Source organism: Giraffa tippelskirchi, chromosome 3 (genome assembly GCF_054371585.1).
Source record: "Giraffa tippelskirchi isolate mGirTip1 chromosome 3, T2T-mGirTip1v1.2.pri, whole genome shotgun sequence".
NCBI classification, from domain to species: Eukaryota; Metazoa; Chordata; class Mammalia; order Artiodactyla; family Giraffidae; genus Giraffa; species Giraffa tippelskirchi.
This window is the reverse complement of record NC_137277.1, coordinates 117,337,672-117,358,184: the sequence shown is the minus strand read 5'-3', so window position 1 is coordinate 117,358,184 and position 20,513 is coordinate 117,337,672. Positions and strand designations below refer to the sequence as shown.

Sequence of the window (20,513 nt, the reverse complement as noted above, 5' to 3'; positions counted from 1 at the left end):
TACGGGCACATATGAATATGATATAGACTGTTCTGCCTTCCATTTTATGTATATTTATTTATCATGAGATATTGAAATAAGAGGTGAACAGAATTAAAAATATTTTACAATTGTTTTTTGAAGTACCTTGTTAAGATATTGTAGGAGGAGTATTATTTACAGCTTTTAATAAGTAATTGCGTTCGGTTATTTTGCCCAGATTTTTGTTTCTTTTCATACACTCAATATGTTATTACTAGGAAAAAAGCAATCTCTAATAAAAATGGTGTTGATTTCAAGTGACTAATTAAATCAACAGAAGAAAATTACATGTAGCTACTTAATATGGTAAAAAATTATTTTTAAAAAAAGCACTATAATCACTGATATATTTGTTTTTGTTGCTTCTCTTGATGATGTGGATGAATGCATGTTTCTTCGTGTTTGTCATAATTTCCAGGTAGATTTTTAGTAAAGATCTGCCCCATTTAAATATTCTATTTAATTTTATATAGTGTTTCTTAAATAGTCCATCCCTATAGATATCTATGTGGAATTATTTTCCCATCATTGCAGTTATATTTCCTACACAGTATATATTTATGATGAACAATAATAGTTTTTAGAGCAATTTCAGTTGAGAGACATGACAGACCATTTAGAGGTGACTTACGACAGTCCCTTTCATCTTCCTCATCCCCACAGTCATCTTGCCCATTACATCTGAGGTTTACTGGGATGCATTTCTGGTTCTTGGTACACTTGAACTGACCTGAGAGGCAGACATGTGTGTCTAAAAGATAAAAAGGATGAAAAATGTGCGCTAAAGCCTGTATCTGAATTTAAACCAGTGCAAACATAATCAGTTAAGATTTCAATTGTGTTCAATAGCTAAGAATATAATCACCTACCGCAGTTGAGTTCATCAGAATTGTCCCCACAGTCATTCTCTCCATCACAGATGAAAGCAGGCAGAGCACAGAGCCCAGTTCCGCACTGAAATCGGCCAGGCTGACATTTAAATTCGGCTACAAGAGGAAACATACAGGCATTATGGAATGACTACCTTGGCTCATGAGTCTCATAACAGAGCTTAACAGAAAATCTAGATAGATAGACAGATAGATCTATCCATAATATATATATACATATATATATTATATTACTGTATTATACATATCCTAGAGCACAATATGACTGTCTCACAGCCAAATAGCTATCAGATTCAGAAGTGCAGTTAAGCTTTGATCAATTCGGGTGACCTCCAGATTGCATTTTATAAACTAACAGTAAGAACAAAGATATTAACAACATGTAAATGTAAATATATATATATATGTTATTGAAAACATTTAAATATCTCTTCATTTCCAAGACATGGTATTGGGAGGTTAAATGGCAGAACACAATTTATTGTAAATTTTTAAAAAGTTATTTCAATATCCCTTAAAAAAATTACTTCTCTTTAATTGCTTTCCTTCCTATAATGTTTTGACAGAGGAACATCTATCCTCAATACATGTTCCCCAGCATTATTTAAAGCAAATGCTTTCTATAACTACATATTTTAAATAAGAATGGTTGATATTTATTCCTATAATCCTACTAATATTTATATATGATGAATATCTTATATTTATAACTAAAAGATACCTTATAACTAGTAAAAGACAGTATCTTATAACTAGTAAAGACTTTTATATACAATACATATGTTTTTATAATAAATATCTTCTAAAGGATAAAGCAGTTTTTGCTATATTCTTTGGTTTTATACAAGCAATAATAACAACAAAGTAGGAACTATTGAATATCTAGTTTGTGTGAGGCACTAGGCTAGGATCTTTCTCACATATAGTTACTAATTGAATTTTATCATAACCTTGTCACCTTGGAATTACCCTGGTAGCTCAGACAGTAAGGAATCTGCCTGCAATGCTGGAGATACAGGTTTGAAACCTGGTTTGTGAAGATCTCCATGAGAAGCGGATGGCTACCCACTCTAGTATTCTTGCCTGGGAAATGCCATGGATAGAGAACCCTGGCAGGCTATAGTCCATGGATTGCAAAGAGTCAGACATGGCTGAGTGACTAACATTTTCTCATCCTGGCATCACCATGTTCATTTTATAAATGAGGGAAGTAAGTCTCATGATACTAATAATTCACCCAAGAATATACAAGTTTCAAGTGCCAGAGGTGAAGTTTAAATCCATATCTGACTCTGAAGTCTTCTCACAGACTATGTTGCTTACAATAAACACTTATCTTTTGACTGATGATCTTTATGTAGGTTAATAATCACTGACTTTGAGATTAATAATATGCTGTTTATTAGTACAAATCAGTCAATTAAACATTAATAAATTATATTTTGAACTTCCTGTGGAAAATAAATTATGCCTTTATAAATAATTAAAATATTAATTAAAATTTTCTTAACATTAAAAAAATCTCTTAATATATGCATGGATTCCATAGAAGCAAGTTCTTAAACTGTGGGAAGTCATTTACCCTCAGTTTATAACATTTATTAATGTTAACATTTACTAATGTTTAAACTGGATGATGCTTAATTTTCTCTAAATGTGTATTTCCTCTATTTCCTGTTGCTTCATATATGAATTCCTTTAATACTACTTTGCCCATAATTGCTGTTGTATTTTTCTTTATTTTATAACTTTATGGTGTATGATAGCAATTTTTAGACCAATTTCAGTTCAGAGCCATAAGTAAGACAAAACAGAACAATTTGAAGTAACTTATGACAGTCCCTTCCATCTTCTTCATTCCCAGTTATCTCGCCCATTATAAATGAGGTTGTCCAAAACCTTTCCATAAGTTGGGTTTAACTGTTAAAGGAGTTTCACTGCCTGTTACATAACTGAGAAGCCTATGTGACCTTTAAATTGGTCTCTTGAATGATCCTTGATATTTTGGAGTACTATAGGATGTATAACTACAAACTTATGATGCCAGAGAATTCTTGATGCCTCCCTTTAACTTCATTTACATAAGTAACATTATTGAAGTTGGAAAGTATGTGAACCTGTAATCAAGCTTCTCTGCTTTTTCAGGTGAAATTATCGGTATTGTCAGTGGTTCTTAATACCTGCTAATTTTGATAATGCTGCTACTCAGAAATGAATCCTATTAATAAGCATGCCCCAGAGTCATGTATATCATTTTCCACACCACCATGGCTCTCAGAATAAAGTGTCATGCCTACAGATGTTCAGTGCTGTTAACTCGTCAACTCTAAGTAATAGATCATTTACTAAAAGATCACAGAGATAATATCACCAGTAAAAACTTGTAGTATTGGTATTTAACCAGGATAAGGATCATACAGAGACTCTTAGATACCAGATGTCTCTTCAGTTCCTCTTGAAAGACATTAAAGTTATATTTGCTCACCAAATATTCTGTAAGTGGATAAATGTAAAAAGTTTGTTATGCTAAATCTGTAGTTTATTTTTCATATCAGTATGGTTACAACATGAAATCTCAGTCAAGATTAAAATAAGAGTTCAGGAGTTGTAAATATTTCAAAAGGGGGATCATTGGATGATATTGACTTAATCTGCAGGTCATTATGGGATAATTCTTTAAAAAAACCCTTTAGTAAAACTGAGCTGGAAAGGTCACCTTAATATGAGAACTAAACTAATGAATAATTGTGTATTTCTGCAAATTACAAAAATAAGTTGTATTTATTTTACTATATCACAGGAGAGTTTACTTTATTGTGAGAAAATTAATACATTTCAATATGTAAATCTCAATCTCAATCTCAACCATAATTTCTTGTTCCTTGGTTCTTGATTCTTTTTAATTCAATAACTTAAAAAAGTGATTCATACATAATTGTATACCTATGCCACATAGATACTTCTCTTCATATGTTGTCCATCATAGTGAAAACAAAAACTATATTTAAAAAAATCAAAGGATAATGAACTTTTCAGAAAAAGAAAAATACTAATAGAAAAACAATGACTTTTTTCCTTCTCACTGAAGACATTATTTAATGCTTTTTTCCTTTTCACTGAAGACATCATTTACTGCTTGCAAACATATAAATGAAATATGTGACAAAATCTTCAAATGTTTGATACACTTGGTAGTGACCAAAGAGATGGAATATAGCTCATTCAAGTAACCATCTAGAGGTCTTAACTTCAAAACAGTTTTGTAATTATTTGGTGGAGAGTTCTATAGTAGAAAATATCTAGCTTTCACTAAGACAATGCATTGTCTTTCTTTAGTGCAAGGATGTTGATCTTGAATTCAACTGTCAAGACCAAATCATGGCAACAATCCACTGGGATGTTGAGGGAATTATCACGATTGACTGCAAGCATCTTCAACTTGACAGGACAGTATTGGAGTGACCTGTGGAGTGAACTATACAAGGATAGGAAGGAAAAGTCTCCTGATTGTCTATTAAAAGCTAGGTTACCAAATATAGATAAAAATAAATAAATAAATAAAAAGCACCTAACCAAGACAATGATCGTCAAATGTCAAGATATAATTGGTAGCCACTTTAAGGCAACTATTGAGAGCACTGTAAATTGCATAAGAGCCAACTAATGACTTATATTGGAAAAATCTGAGTTTTACAGACTTTTCAGTACTTTTAACACTGACAGGAAAGTTGAAGGGCTGTGGTCTTTAAAGGCAATATTTCAGTCATTGAGTGGCATTCTGAAAACCTGCCCATTTTTGTTTCTAACTTAATGATATATCAAGTCAAAATCATGATGATTTTTACTTTTTTGATCATTACATGAAGAGTTTAGTTATTCTACAAGTAAAAAAAAAAAATCAAGAAAGTGAAAACTAACACAAACTTCTGATTGTGTCACTGTAATGTCATAATGATCAGAGACATACACAAGATAATGCCAGAATTTTTGCTGTATTTTTAACGAGGGACATATAAAACCTTTCTATTCCAATTTTGCAAAACTATCAGAAGCCAAAACTTAAGATCTTGCTTCTGTTTTCCAGGTGGGGGAATTGAAGGAGCTCTAAATTCTAAATCCCTGCATCTGCCAGTGTACTCACGGCAGTCGTCTGGTTCATCGGATCCATCACCACAGTCATCCACGGTGTCACATTTCCACCAAAATGGAATACATTTATCAGTTTTGCAGCGAAACTTTGAGAAAAAGAAAAAAATAAAGATTATAGAACTCAACTCATATATAATGGATATTTTAAAAACTCACCAGGACACAGCAGCCTAGCCCACCCTCCTGCTGCCAACATGAACTATAGTAGTCTTAGAGCATTCCACCATAGGGAATAAATGCATAGCAATAGCAAAAAGACCAGTGAGGAAAGCACATTTTTCAAGAAAACCTCCTGAGATTTCCTGAGCACAGACATGTTCATGAATTTACATATTGTCTATGGATGCTTTCTCACCACCACAACAGTTTAGTAGCTCCTACAGTGATCATGTGATTCACAAAGCCTAAAATAGTTATTTTCTGACCTTCTACAGAAAAAGTTTACTGAACACTGAATATGGCTAAAAATCATCAGAGATATCAGGAAGAGGTATTGAGTTGAATTCATTTTGTTAATTTGAATTAATTTAACTAATTTAATTTAGCAAATTTAATTAATTTGAAACATTGTTCCCACTAACTTCTCTACTGGCCAACTATACACAGTGACCAAGAAAACTCAGCCAATTTATTCCTTAGTGATCTCAGACCACAACCTTATCCTTTTGTCTGCAACATTCAGTTACAGTGTATACTCATAAGATAGAAGAAACTAATGAAAATCACATTTTCCATATAGAAGGTACATGCATCATAAATAGTTGCCATGAAAAAAGTCAATACACTTACTAGATTTATTCTAGCACTTCAAATTTTTCCTTCTTCTGAAATTGAAAATATTAAGATATTTTCTAAAATTTATTCCTTCTCAAAAAGAAAACAGTCTATTGTAATTCCCATGTGAGTGACTAAAAGCAAAGTGGCATTTATCTTAGCATGTTGCATGCCAGACAGATTTGTAACACAGAAATATATAACCTAGGTTCAATTTTCTCTAATGAAAATGGATTAGCAAGCTCAAGTTTGCTCATTTTAAATACTGTTACTGTCTTTAAGTAAGGCAGAATTTGATGCAAGCCTTTACTGAAACTGTCTGGATATTCTGGAGCTGATTCATGGATATTCACTGGATAGCCGTAAAGCCTGTATACATATATAGGTAAAGAATCTGCCTGCAATGCAAGAGACCTGGGTTCAATCCCTAAATCGGGACAATCCCTTGGAAAGGGGAATGGCAACCCACTCCTGTATTCTTGCCTGGAGAATCCTTTGGACAGAGGAGCCTGATGGGTTATAGTCCATGGGATCGCAAAGAGTTGGGCACAACAGAGTGATTAACACACACATACATATATTATTAATATATATATATATATTAATAAAAGAGTAAGTTTTTCCCCCCCCAGTGGCAATATAAGAAGGAACAGAGCACTGAATCCAACCGAAAATCTCCCAGTTCAACTGAGTTCCCATATTTACATGGCCTGTGGTCATGTTTATTTTCATAAATTACCAGAGGAAGAATATTACTATTATAGATAGTGACTGCTGGGGATATAAGGCTAACTCCGAAACCAATTGCCCTGAACTACAAACATTTCCAGTCATTGCAGTATATCAAAGTACATTAGTAAGATGATTTCAAGTCTCCTGAGTATATTCCAAGCCCTTCTAATCAAGATTTAAAAAATACTTAAATGCATCTTTTTAGTTTTACTAAATATTTCTGGTTTAAATAAACACCCACTGTTGGAATGGTATACAACATGATGATTGTGCTCAGTATTTCATTTTTAATAAGGACATAAAAAGGTTTTGAGTTAAGGGAAGGCCAAGCTAAAATATGTTTATTATTATTTCTTATGCTAAACTACATCATTTTATTCATTAGTCTGAGAGGAAGATTTCTTCTATTTTGTGTCTGGGTGTTTTTTTCATACTTAAATATAGTTACTTTAAAAAGATAAATGCTAAATATAAATACAAAACATTCTTCATGGTAAATGTTCTCCAAGACTAATATCTTCATAAAATAAATTGCCGAATGACAATTATGCACAAGAAGAAGCTATAAAAAATCTAAATGTTCCTACTAAAATGGATATGTGGATAAAATGTAATTACTACACATGTAGTGAAATTTACTCAAAATAGGAAATGTCTCCACTAAAAATAAGTAAATTCATTTAAATTTATTAAAAATGTTCTAATTAAAAAGATTTAAATATAATATTTGAAGTGATTCCAACTAGAAAAATGGGACCTAATTTTAATTTTTTACCAGATTTTCATATGTTCATTTTCAATCATAACAGAATTCTTATTGGTGTGATTTGCCTATTTTTTTTTAATCAATGATATTTGGGCATGTATAACTGGCTGCAGCCACTCAATGATGACAAATCAAAATCCCTTAGTAAGAGACATATGAAATGCAATATTTTTATCAAAATGCTTAAAGATATGATTCTGAAGTACACAAATTATCTGCTTCATTTGAAAATCTACCTCACTAAATATGGTGTTCTTATGAATTGATTTTTCTGCAAGATGTATACAGTATATCTTTTTTTTTTCCCATTATATCAGAAAGGAAAGGATGATAAAATGATTGTGTGAACCACAAGACTTATAGGGACAGCCACTTATTGAGAGTGCAGCTGAAATGTTACTCTTCATTAACGTTTTTCTTAAAAATGAGACAAAGTGACAACTGTTTTATTCAGGAAGTACTGAAAACAAAGATATCTGATCCATGATGTTCTGTTGTCACTGTTCTGCCTTGCTATTGTTGGTTTTTTAAATTCATGTAAAACTCTTTTGGGAGTATTTGAAAAATTATAAATATCTCAATCATATAATCACTGATGCCAAATTGAGAAGTAATTTAGTTATATGATTAATACTTTTCTAGGTTCATTTATGTTTTCATTGAACTGACTAATCAGACTTTTTGCCATTGAGTATATATAATTCTAGGCTTTACTATTTAGGTAATTTGAACATCACCAACTCAATGGACATGAGTTTGAGCAAGCTCCAGGAGTTTGCGATGGACAGGGAAGCCCAGCGTGCTGCAGTCCCTGAAGTCACCAAGAGTCAGACACAGCTGAGCGACTGAACTGAACTGAATTTGAAACATCTTACTCCTTTTCTGACTACAGCAAAGCTCAGGTTTTACTATATATGTTTTGCTGTTGAAGATTTTCATCTGTGTGTCAAGCATCCTTTGGCTTTATTTTCAGTTGGCTAAGGAGGCTCACCACATTGTCAAGGGCTTAGGCAGGCATCATTCCTCCTAAGTCACTCACAACCTCAGTGTTGGGCCTCAACAGAGGGACTCTGATTAGCTCCAAATCAAGAGAATAGAGGTTATTTCAGAAGAATCCAGAGGTTAAACTGAAAATGTGTCTAAATTAAGCAAAATTAACGGAACTTATATTTAATTTTTTTCTTTAAAGATGGGACTTGTCTCTTACATTTTACCTCTAGGTTTCTTATTTTATCTCTCATAGTGACAAAGTTCTAGCTCTATAAAAGTAGTGAACTTCACTTACAGAAGATTATAATTAAAGTGACACATTTTTTGCAAATAAAACAGAGACTATGTCAGTGTAAGAATAGTCTCCATATTTGTTTTTGTCTTCCAATTGAACTCTATTTGTACTTCCTAAAGTCCCATTTTAACAATATGCATCAAATTGTTTTTCCCTTACTCTGTGGCCCTCTCTATAATGTATGAAATGTTTATCTGATGTTATACCAAACCAAAAAAATTGATGTTTCAAAAATGGTTGAAGTAAACAAAACTCAGGTAGAAACTTCATATAACAATTTACTCATACATGCCATGAACTGATTTCTAGAACTCCACTCACCTGACTGGCTGTGCAGTTGGATAAGCAAGTCCTGTTATCAGCTGCAAGATAGAAGTTGGTGGGACATGCGCAGGTGTGACTCTTTCCAGGGGCTAAAAGGCACAGATGACTGCAACCTCCATTATCTATCATACAGAGGTGTTTGGAGACTACAGGTAAGAAAGAAACAAAAAAACATGATAATCAAGATCAATAATATAATATGCAATTAGAGATAAGACATTTGAGCTTCATGACATATATTTGAATAGAATGTCATAATCAAGAACTCATCAAGATTATAATATAATTTTATTTTGTTACAAATTCTACTCATTATCTTATGACATTTATTTTACCATTAAATAATTTTAAGAATGCATTTCTACTATAGTGAGTATCTTAGTAGGAAAAAAGTGTCCATCACAAAAATAAACAGAGACTAGAAGTATTTTGGATGACTATATACATAAGATTAGAAATATAAATGTAGAATAAGATAATGAAATGATGATCTACATCTGACAGTACAGTAGCTTTCTTTTCTAAGTCAAATGTATGTTTTCAGCAAAATAATCAAAACTTTATTCCATATGTCCTGATAGAATTCCTACTAGACATATGCCTGATGCAGTTCTCATTTTTCGATCCCCAGACTACTTAAATATAGTTTCTTTCACCTAGCACTCCAGAAACTGGAATCCTATAACCATTTTGTAAATAAACGATTTCAAGAATGCAGTATTCACTTCTCAAGTTATATGTACTCATGTTATTTAGCTTAATATGATTTCAACAAATCAACAATTCCTTGCAGTTTTATTGATCTTGAAACCATATCCCTTAACAGCAGTTTTTTATATTAGCTGAATTCATTCTGTACGATTATTCTAAGCAATGAAATCTAATAATCTTTCTCAAAAATAAATTTACCCTTAACCCTAAAGGAAACAAAAATGAAATGTTACTAAAAGATGTTGATGCATTTATGGAAATCATGGAAAGAATAATTACCATCAGGTTGTCTATAAGAATGATACACCTGGATATCTGTGATGGCATGCCATGAGTTAATCAGTGAGAGTCTGTCTGCTCCCGAGGTTTTATGGGCACGGCTGAGTGACTTGGTTTTCCCATCAGTCCAGTAGATGTAGTCTTCAAACAATGTTAGTGCAATCACCCCTGGAATATCTTGATTAGGGACTGTAATAGGAGATGGTAAGATTAATGTTCAGTCTTGGAAGACTGCCAGTTAAAATATTCAATAATACTACATGGGCTGACAGATACAACCGCGACAGAACTTCATGTGAATAATTGCTGTGACAACCTGTCAGGCCGGCAAGGTTCTTTATTACCAGTTAAGAGAATGCAGGATCTAGTGCAGGAAGTTGCTTTGCTCAGGTTTAGATTGGTTCAACCACTGGGAAGAAAATGAATTCAGTCCTGCTCAAAAGTAAAGACTGCTTCACCAGAAACAAATAACATCCAACATTTAAAAACTATATATATATGTATATCTCCATCCAGTTGTTTTTAACTAAAAACCTCCTTAAATCCACAGGTCACTATACTGCTTTCTCCAACTTTTAAATGGACTAAAGTATATATTCAGGATGAAACATCTATATACCTGGAAACAGAGTGACTATAAGACTACTATTAACCATTTTAGCCACTGAGGTTTTATGGCTATTTTTACTTGCAAAATAAGCTGGGATCAGGATGGAGAAATATAAATGTGATAAATAACAATGTATCATGCAGATTTAACTATCATAAAACTGTTTAGTTGCAGATTAAAATTGTTTTATAGTTATATGTTCACGACATGAATGGGTTTAAATATAAATAGTAGATTGAGCATCACAAAAGTAAATTTTTCATTCAAGAGATTCCAGGGTCCTATCAGGTAAATAAGATGCAATAAATTTGTTTGGTGGTTTGGAGTTAAATCATTTTAAAATCTGATAGAGCTTTCTTCAATTCTTTTTTTAAAAAGCAATAAATAAAGAAAATGGAAATTCCCTAATTTGCACAAATATTCCAAAATATTTCTCAATATAAATGTTCAGATCTACTTTTAGAAATCCTGCAAAATGTTCGTTAATGAAAAAAGGTACTATCTAGGTAATATGTACATTTTTATAGATTAGATTTTAATGACAGAATTAATGTTTGATATTCAATGGTAACTGAAAAACTAAAAAAATTAAAATATAATTCACTTTTTCCAAGGAGGTTTATAGTCTTATGTTTTAAATGCTGGGTAAATTTATATTATTAACTAGAAGCAGAAATTTTGATCTAATAATTTGCTATTTTTACTCAGGTGGGCCAAATATGATTGGACAATTCACTATGACTAAGAAAATGTAGAAACAAAAGAAATAAGACTCACTGACAACTATAAATAATGTAGTGTCTAGTCAGAAATTCATCTCAGAACAGACTATGTATATGAAAGATGTAAAAAAATTAAGAAAAATTCAGATGTGCACACTTTGATCAGAAACTCAAACTGAATTATCCATGCAACTCCCCGATGTGGAGCCCATTGCCACAGTGATAAGTAGAATTGGATAAAGAAAGATGAACAGTAGGGCATTTTACCAAAATGAATTATGTCTGAGTTGTTTATATAAGCTATGCCCATTCTCCCCCTTCAGCTATACAAGTTCATTTTGGGAAGATAAACAAATATGGCAAAATGTTAATAATTGGATGACTTTTGGTGATATGTGATCATCAAAACGATCTTTCAATAAATGTGTTTTTTGAAACTTTCCAAAATAAAATAAACATTTTCAGAAAAAATGAAAGTCTCAGAAATATTCAACTCAGATTTCCTTAGATGACAAGAAATTAATTACATCATTAATTAGGGGTTCAAAAATTAATCACCACTTTAAAACAATCTCAGTCCACCAGAGATTTGATTAACTTCTATACAAAAAGTGAAATTATTGTAGGAACTTGTCTTTTAGCATCTTAAAAGTAGCATAGTCTGTTGAAGTATTCAATAAGTAACTAAAGTTGACATTTATTCAGCCCATGGGTGCCAGAAAATAGGCCGTTGGTTCTCTATGAGTAGAGGAGGCAATTCTGGTCCCAGAAGGAAGAGTTATCAGGCCCAAGCATCAATAGTTCTGAGACTGAGAAACCCTGTAGAAAGATATCAACTTTGTACACCTATTCAATTAACACTCAAAAAAGCTCCATCATGAAATAGTTGAGCTCACTTTAGGATAAAAAAGCAAAGATAAAATCTGGAAAACAAGTAATTTGACCAGACAGGATGGGGAAAAAAAGCTAGTAAATGAAGATATTGGTATTTTGCATTTTCCAGGGTTTGGCTCATAACTTGGCAGTATGCCTTCATTTCTTATTTAGAACCTAAAGTTTCTTCACAAGAGTTATTTGACAAATTTTCTGTGAAAAAATTCCTATTTATTAACTGATAAATGATAAGCATAAATGAATGAATGTTATGCTTATTTTTCCATCAATTCATGAAGAGTTCAGACTACACTGGGAGTAAATAAAGTATTCTGAGCCTTATATATTTTGTTATGAGAAACCTTCCTGATTTAGAATGAGAAAAGTAAAATTGCTTATTTTGGGTTGTATCTCTATTTACTTATGTTTACCTTATAGATATGTATGTACATGTGTTCATATATATGTGTGTATCTATAACATATCTGTAATATATATGCAAGTGTGTGTTAGTCACTCAGTTGTGTCTCACTCTTTGCATCCGCATGGACTGCAGCCCACCAGGCTCCTCTGTCCATGGAATTCTGCACAAAAGAATACTGTAGTAGGTAGTGATTCCCTTCTCCAGGGAATCTTCCTGACCCAGGGATTGAACCCAGGTCTCCTGCATTTCAGGCAAGTTCTTTACCATCTGAACCACCAGGGAAGACCACGCTATGTTTGCATAGTATATACATATATGTATTTTATATACATATACATAACACAGAGCAACAAAAAGATGTCTTGCAATGTAATTTGGTAGTAAGTGGAGCTGACAAAATAAACTATATATATATATATAATATAAATATGAAATGTGATGTTGTGAGGGAAACATTTAACAAATTCTTACTAAGGTTTCATTGATTTTATGAAAAAAGTAGTCAATGTTTTCTCAAAATGATAATGGCTATCCTTTTTAAGAGAAAAATAATATGCCTCCTTGTCAAACATAAGACTGCCTTTGTTTAATTAAAAGAAAAATGCAAAAAATAAATGCAAAGAAACTTTCATTTTCAGGTATTCAGTAGACATACAAAAGACAGAAAAAACAGAAGTGTTGCATGGGCTTCAGTTTAACAGGTACTTATTATATATTTATTTATTTATTTTAATTAGTTTATTTTCTAATTTTTAACTTTACAATATTGTATTTGCTTTGCTATACATTGACATGAATCCACCACGGTATGTTAAAGCTGCTGTCTGTAGTTAAGCCTCTATTCTGGGTAACAGCATTATTTATTGTACTGTTCCAGCATTCCACTCAAGCACTAGGCTCCTAATTTTTATTTCATAGACTACATGTACCAGAAGAAAGAAGTTGATATTTGGCAAAAAATAAATCAAAGAAATATTCTTTTGTGGAGTTTTTCCCTGTTAGTCTAGTTGGATGCAATCCTGATTAGGTTCCTAGTAATTATAATAAACAGAAAAATGAAAGTACAGAATATGCTTTCAGCTTAACTGTTGCCTCACAGTTAGAGGTACTCTATTACAATACTCTTGATTATTCATTTTTTTAAACATTATTTATCATGCTAAATAGTTACATTCCTGGATAATACCAATCTAATTTTATATTTTGGACTAACCTAGTTTAAATACTTAAGAACAAAATGAACCAATAACACAGAACTCATCTTTGGTTGGTTTAAAATCTCATAGCTGGTGTTTGGGGTAAGATATTGCATTGGAATAATGGCAGATCCAGATCAACCCTGAATATTCATTGGAAGGACTTATGCTGAAGCTGAAGCTCCAATACTTTGACCACTTGATGCAAAAAGCCAACTCACTGGAAAAGATCCTGATGCTGGGAAAAATTGAGGACAAGAGAAGGGGACGAGAGGGGGGAGATGGTTGGATGGCATCAACAACTCCATGGACATGAGTTTGAGTAAACTCTGGGAGATAGTAAAGGACAGGGAAGCCTGGACTGCTGCAGCCCATGGGGTCACAAAGAGTTGGACATGACTTAGTGACTGAATAACAACAGAGCTTTGGTCAGTGGGTTAGTACTTAAATAGAAATTTTACTACTGATGTTCTGTGCTTTTTCTTATTTTTTCTCTAAGATTTATTTCAAGGATATAAGTGCTATTTTAAAATATTATACAGAGCAATTTTTACTTTTTTTATTTAAAAACTATTATAAATATTTTTAAAAGAAGAACAAAATTCATGGAATGTAACCACGAAATTATATAGTTATTTTCATGAAGGAATTAAAATTACAGAGTACCTTGAATATTGATTTTTTTTTCTTTTAGTTATAAGAATTTATGTATTGTTTGGAAAATCTCAATGATCCGATAAAGTCAACCTGACCCTCACTCTACACTTACAGTTTGGAAGCCTAATGTCATAAAACTTTAAAATCAATAAACATATCAAATAAAATATTGATGTTAAATTATATCATGTTTTGATTTTTAATATATTTTAAGACTTTCCATTTTTCTTAATTTTGGTGCCATTGCCCCAAGTAAAGTTTCACATTCCTTCACACTTGAAACATAACAAAATTAGTCTAACTCCTCTCATTACTTTTAAACTCTTCCAGTCTTTTTGTGTCAGCCAAGTTTCCTATAGTAAACAGGGAACACATTTTTTTAATGATAATTGAAAAGACTTTAATTGAAAGAAGTCAGTCTTTGTACAAGCGATTATATTATTTTCTCAATATAATTTACAGAGGTGCGGCTAAGGAACTGATGATAGATTAAGTCCTTTCCTAAATCTGTTACCAGAAGCTGGTGAAAACTGTAATGAAGGACAAAGAGCCACCTACCCAGAGTAGACCTGGAAGAGGGCATGGCAACCCACTCCAGTAATCTTGCCTGGAGAACCTCATGGACAGAGCAGCCTGGTGGGCTACAGTCCATAGACTGGCAGGCAAAAAGAGCCTGCAAAAAGTCAGACATAATGGAAGAATCTAAGCACATGTGTACCAATGGCAGAGGACAACTGGTGGAGGAGCTCAGCCCCTGCTAAACCATTGTGGTTGGGCATGGAGGGAAAGGGGATAAATGAATACTCTGGCTTCTTTCTTCTTCCACTATTTAATCTCCTGTCAATTCTTCCCATGGTTTAAATCCAATTTGAGGTTGAATGGTAAAAGAGCTGGGGTGATGCAGTCCACAGAAGTCAGCTTTCTAGCACACGGAGCATGCCAAAGATACAAAGGTAGAGAGACTAGAACTCCCTCCAGTTAAGCTTCCAACATGTTTTTTTTTCCATCTCGCATATCTCTTCCCTGAATGAAAACCCTCAGTGACAGCCATTTTCCATGCAGTACTGTGCAAGCTATTTAGCCTGACTGAAATAGCCTGACTCAGAAGAGAAAATCAGGATCTTCACCAATCCTCTTTTCTGAGACCTTGACACTAACAATTTCCCCAATTTCTTTCTAAAAGGATAATGTGCAATACAGGGTGTAGAGAAGTCAGAGGATGAATTTAAAAAGTAGAACATGAAAACCAAAAAGGAAGAATTTAAACAAAGAAAACAATTAGCATTCAAAAAATGAGGTGAGGTGATTCAAGGGCTACAGAAGGAATGTAGGCTGATAAACAGATGTTGAAATTAGAAGATGGAAAAAACTGGTTTAACATGTCAAAGAAAGTGGAAGATTCATGACTGTGGTGAGTATTATGGGTGAAGAACAGTTTTTAGTTTATGAAGAGTAATGGAGGGGAGTGGGTGGAGTGCAAAATGGCCACAGTATACTAATTTCCAGACAAGGACTGCTGCTGAGTCAGTAGCTTTAGTTACACATGTCCCATCAAAAACAGTATGCTTTATGTATCCTTTGGGTCTAGGACATTCGTTCTTTTTTAGTAATTATGCATCCCCTTCAGTGTTATCTGCAGAAGATTTTTAAAAAAATAGTTATTTCCTCAGAACCATCTACAACAGGCTACAAAATGTTCCACTCAACATTTGCTCCATGAACATTTGAACATTTTCCTACTCTTTAATACAACCATACTTAATGGAAACAATACTAGAAAAAAATTCAGGCAAATGCATCCATAATCCATTGTTCAAAATGAAAAAAAACATTAACAAATGGTAGAAATACTAAGAATAGTCAACATTAGCAAATATGATGATAAAATGTTCAAAATTATTTTTTCCAACAAAAATAGTATCTTTCAATAAGTTCATCCATCACTGAAACCCTGAAGAGGAAGAAAAATAAAGTTCTTCCATTCGGCATATTTCATAGTGCATAGCAGATATGAGCTAATTCTATCCTGGTGTCTATCATATGTGGCTGATTTTGAATACTGACACTGATTAAATGTCTAAATAAAAGTTACGTGTTCCTCTTTAATGCAGTAGTTTACAGTGGGACACTTACATCTATAAACTTTTAAAATAAATGTAATACATGATGGTAAATTATAGAAATTATTTAGAGCTCTTCTTTAAATTAAAGCCATTATTAAAAGGCAGAAGGCATCGTTTGCCTATCCTTTTTCAGAATTCCTTGCCTCCTTTTGTCTACTCATCACCTCAAATAATATACACTTTCTACATAGATTAGGAATATTTAGCTTAATATAATTTAATCCCTTTCCCTTCCTCACTTGTTCAGTTACTAAGTTGTGTCCAACTCTTTGTGACCCCATGGATTGCAGCCAGCCAGGCTTCCTTGTCCTCCACTGTCTCCTGGAGTTTGCTCAAGTACATATCCATTGAGTCAGTGATGGTGTCTAACCATCTCATCCTCTGACACCCTCTTCTTTTGCCTTCAATCTTTCCCAGCATCAATGTCTCTTCCAATGAGTCAGCTCTTTGCAACAAGTGGCCACAGTATTGGCCTCACTTGTCCCTTACTTATATATTTCTAAATTATTCATGATATAAGTCATATATGGGCTTCCCAGGTGATGCTAGTGATAAAGAATCTACCTGCCAATTCAGGAGTCACAAGAGACATGGGTTTGATCCCTGGGTCAGGAAGATGCTTTGGAAGAGGAAATGGCAACCCCTCTTGTATTTCTGCCTGGAAAATTCCATGGGCAGAGGAGCCTGGAGGGCTATACTCCATGGGGCCGCAAAGAGTTTGACATGACTGAGCAACTAGCACCTTTCACCTTTCAGATGGTCACTTTAATATTTAATATCTAAAAAGGGCATTTTGTTAATAAATGTGAGGATGTATCAGCATGCAACATAAATTATAGGTCATTTATTTTGAAAACTGGACTGAGCCTATAAATATCTTCTCTTGATGATGACACTACTCTCCTATCTCTGATGTAAACACTGCTACATGCACTTCATAAAGATATATTCCAGTCACTTTGAAACTCTCTGGACTTTTTTACTATGATACAAAACTTTACAGATACTTGGAAATGTATTTTCAGAGCTGATCATCAGTACCAAATATAAGTTATGACATTCCACATACGTATGCATTAGGAATATTTTTGTTTGAGAGTCCTAATGAAAGCTGAAGTCTTTGAAAAGCACTTTGCCTTTGGGACAGATTATCAGGTAAAGCCATTTGCATGAATGTAGTATCTGGTCTTCACACATTCCTACAATTATGAATGTGCTTCTAGAATAAAAACAGAGGAGAATGTAACGTATTACAAGCATTTTCAAGTGTGATCTAGTAGTCCTAGGAATAACTAGGGATAAGTGAACTAATTGGTAGAACATACCTCCTCTGTCCCAGTTTCAACCTCAGTCAATTCCTTTAAGAAATATTAGAAAATCACTGACTGTTTTATGGACAAGAACTTTGAACTATAGTGTGGCAAAGGAACTTGCCTATGTTAGAGTAACCTAACCAAAACTAAATTTACTAATCCCCAAGGCTGTACCATGTCATAGTTGGGATAGATAACACTGTTGCAAGTGGCTGAAAGAGTCATATTATGATAATACTTGAAATTATATTTTAAAATAGTGTATGGAACATATGTGACATTTGCAAACTAATAATCTATTTAAACATATACACAATTTAATGTAACGTGTTCTACATAAGAAACAAAAGTAAAAGACATGATTGACACTGAAATTCTAAGACTTTTTAGAAATGGCAGTTAATTTCAATTTATTTTACTGGTTCAGGAACATTTCTATAGTAACTGAATTGCATTTTGCTCCTTTCCATTAACTTTTATTGTATTGTAAACAGCAGCACATCAACACCGTTGGCATAGAATAGCCTGTGAAGTCGACTGTTTGTAATGGACTGTGAATGATAGGGAATTTTTTTCAAAAGTACAAAAATGCCATCTTTCACCAAGAAAGAAACACTCTAGAATATTGTAAAATTAGATGATGATGTTTATTAGATTCTCTGCCTTTTTTCAGTGGGCTTCAATGAATATTTACATTTTCTGAAAACCTAAGTGCAACAGCTACAGAGTTGCAGGATATATAAGCACAAAATACTCCCTTTGTCTTTTTCAGGGTGTTTTTCCCCCTCAGAACAAAACCTTTTAAATAGACTTTCACTATTCCACCAGTAGCATGCTGAGATCTGGATTATTTTCCCAATATTGCTTAGTTGATCGCTGCATGGGTTATCATTTGGATTTTTAAGTCAAAGACAGAACTGCCCCCTCAAAACACAAACTATACACACAGAACAATAACCAAGCAAAAAAGTTGGACTACAATACTGACACCAAGACATGAGGATCTTCAGGTCTAGGAGTACAAAACAAATTATTGTCAACATAATCACATGAATTTTAAACAATTTTCCACAAAATAAAAGACAGTACAGTGATAAACTGTAGTTTAGAGTCATAACCAAAGATTACTCTTCTGAGAAATTAGTAGTTGTGTGTGTATGTTTTTCCAGTATGCTGGATGAAAAACGTACATGGCCAACTGATTTAATACAAGGTTAAACCATTCAGTGACCCAAAGAAGAATATTCTGAAAAAAATTACTAGAACAAAGAATTTTAAAACTCAAGGTCAACAATGCTTCTTTTAGCTCACCCTTTTGTTATTACTGTTTACACAGTATTTTCAGTCTTTTTGTCAAGAAACTACCTCTCTATCTCAAGTTCAATGGCAACTCACACAAAATGAGGAAAACTAACTCTGAATTTATGTTCTTTGATAAAAGCAGGCAGAATGAAATTGTTATCTAAATGTAATTTTCTGGTATTTCATTTTCTTTTTATTAAATGGGAAACAGAATCTCTAACACGAAGATGAGCAGAGTAAAGGCTGAAATTTTTCTCAGAAGATATTTGTAACCTATTTTATAGACATTTTATTCAGAGACAGCTATTCTTTCAACGCATAACATTAATGACAAAAGATCTTTGCTGTGTTCAAATTTCAGAATTATGTAACATAAATTTTCAAATAAGATTTAGAAGTTTTCCCATAGGCAACAGATGAAGTCAGTTTGGAAAGAGCAAACAGTAAAATCAGTAAAATCAAAATGTCCCTATGTAAAGCAAGGGGTATATTATTAACAACATGACTGCTTTCTTCACCCCTCTAAATAAATATACAAAAATTATATTTAACAAGATACACACTTTCATTTAGAATAATTATGTCCTGATGGCTTAAGTTTTTGTTTGCTAATTTCTCAAATGTTTTGTAACTTATCTATGTCTACTTTGTACATCAATCTGAAAAAATTAAAGTATGGATATACTTTTATTTGTGTAACAGTGCATTTATGCTGCAACTGTTGCTATTAGAAACTATAGCAAGCAGATAACAAATCCATCGGCCAATCTTTCAAAGACAAGGGGGACCTGTGGGAGACATTTTGGAACCAGTTAGATCTGGGTTCAAATTCTAAGGACAAGCTCTTTGACTTTGGACAAATTACTTAATCTCTATAAACTTATTTCCTTGATGCAAAATGACTTTAATGACACATAGTGCTCCTCGATGGAATGACTAAAAAAGCATGTGTTGTTACATCAAGCAGTTTCTTGAACATGGTAGGCTTCTGATAAAGTATGAGTTTATAAGGGGATGGTTCCAGCTCCTGGAACAACAGTAGTAAGTCAAGAAAATTTCCACTGAAAATCAACAATGATAGTAATAAATAGTGCACGCAAAACATCTAATACAACATCATTATCAAGAACATAAGTATTCTCCTCTCTTATCAATTTCATAAGGTCATAAATAACAACTTTAAAAGATGTTAATAATTTTGCAGTAACACTCAGAGAAAACTGAGTATTGGATAGACAATTTGAGATTTTAATTAAGGAAATACATCTGATTACTACAGATTTTTAACCCCTGTCAGGCTTAAACTGAAGACTAACCTGAAATTAAAACTTTAGAATTTGGCAAAAATTCTAAAGTGATCCA

General features: G+C 33.0%; 1 protein-coding gene across 1 annotated transcript in view; it reads right to left on the bottom strand.

Moving 5' to 3' along the window:
* LRP1B (LDL receptor related protein 1B) overlaps nucleotides 1–20,513 on the bottom strand; it is a 2,070,111-nt gene that overhangs the window by 232,978 nt on the left and 1,816,620 nt on the right. The window contains exons 61-65 of the mRNA XM_081584839.1: nucleotides 9,932–10,120; nucleotides 8,939–9,087; nucleotides 5,053–5,146; nucleotides 891–1,007; nucleotides 653–772 (exon numbers count right to left, since the gene is read on the bottom strand). Coding sequence (XP_081440965.1) covers nucleotides 653–772; nucleotides 891–1,007; nucleotides 5,053–5,146; nucleotides 8,939–9,087; nucleotides 9,932–10,120 — 669 coding nt within the window. The remainder of the gene's footprint in view (nucleotides 1–652; nucleotides 773–890; nucleotides 1,008–5,052; nucleotides 5,147–8,938; nucleotides 9,088–9,931; nucleotides 10,121–20,513) is intronic.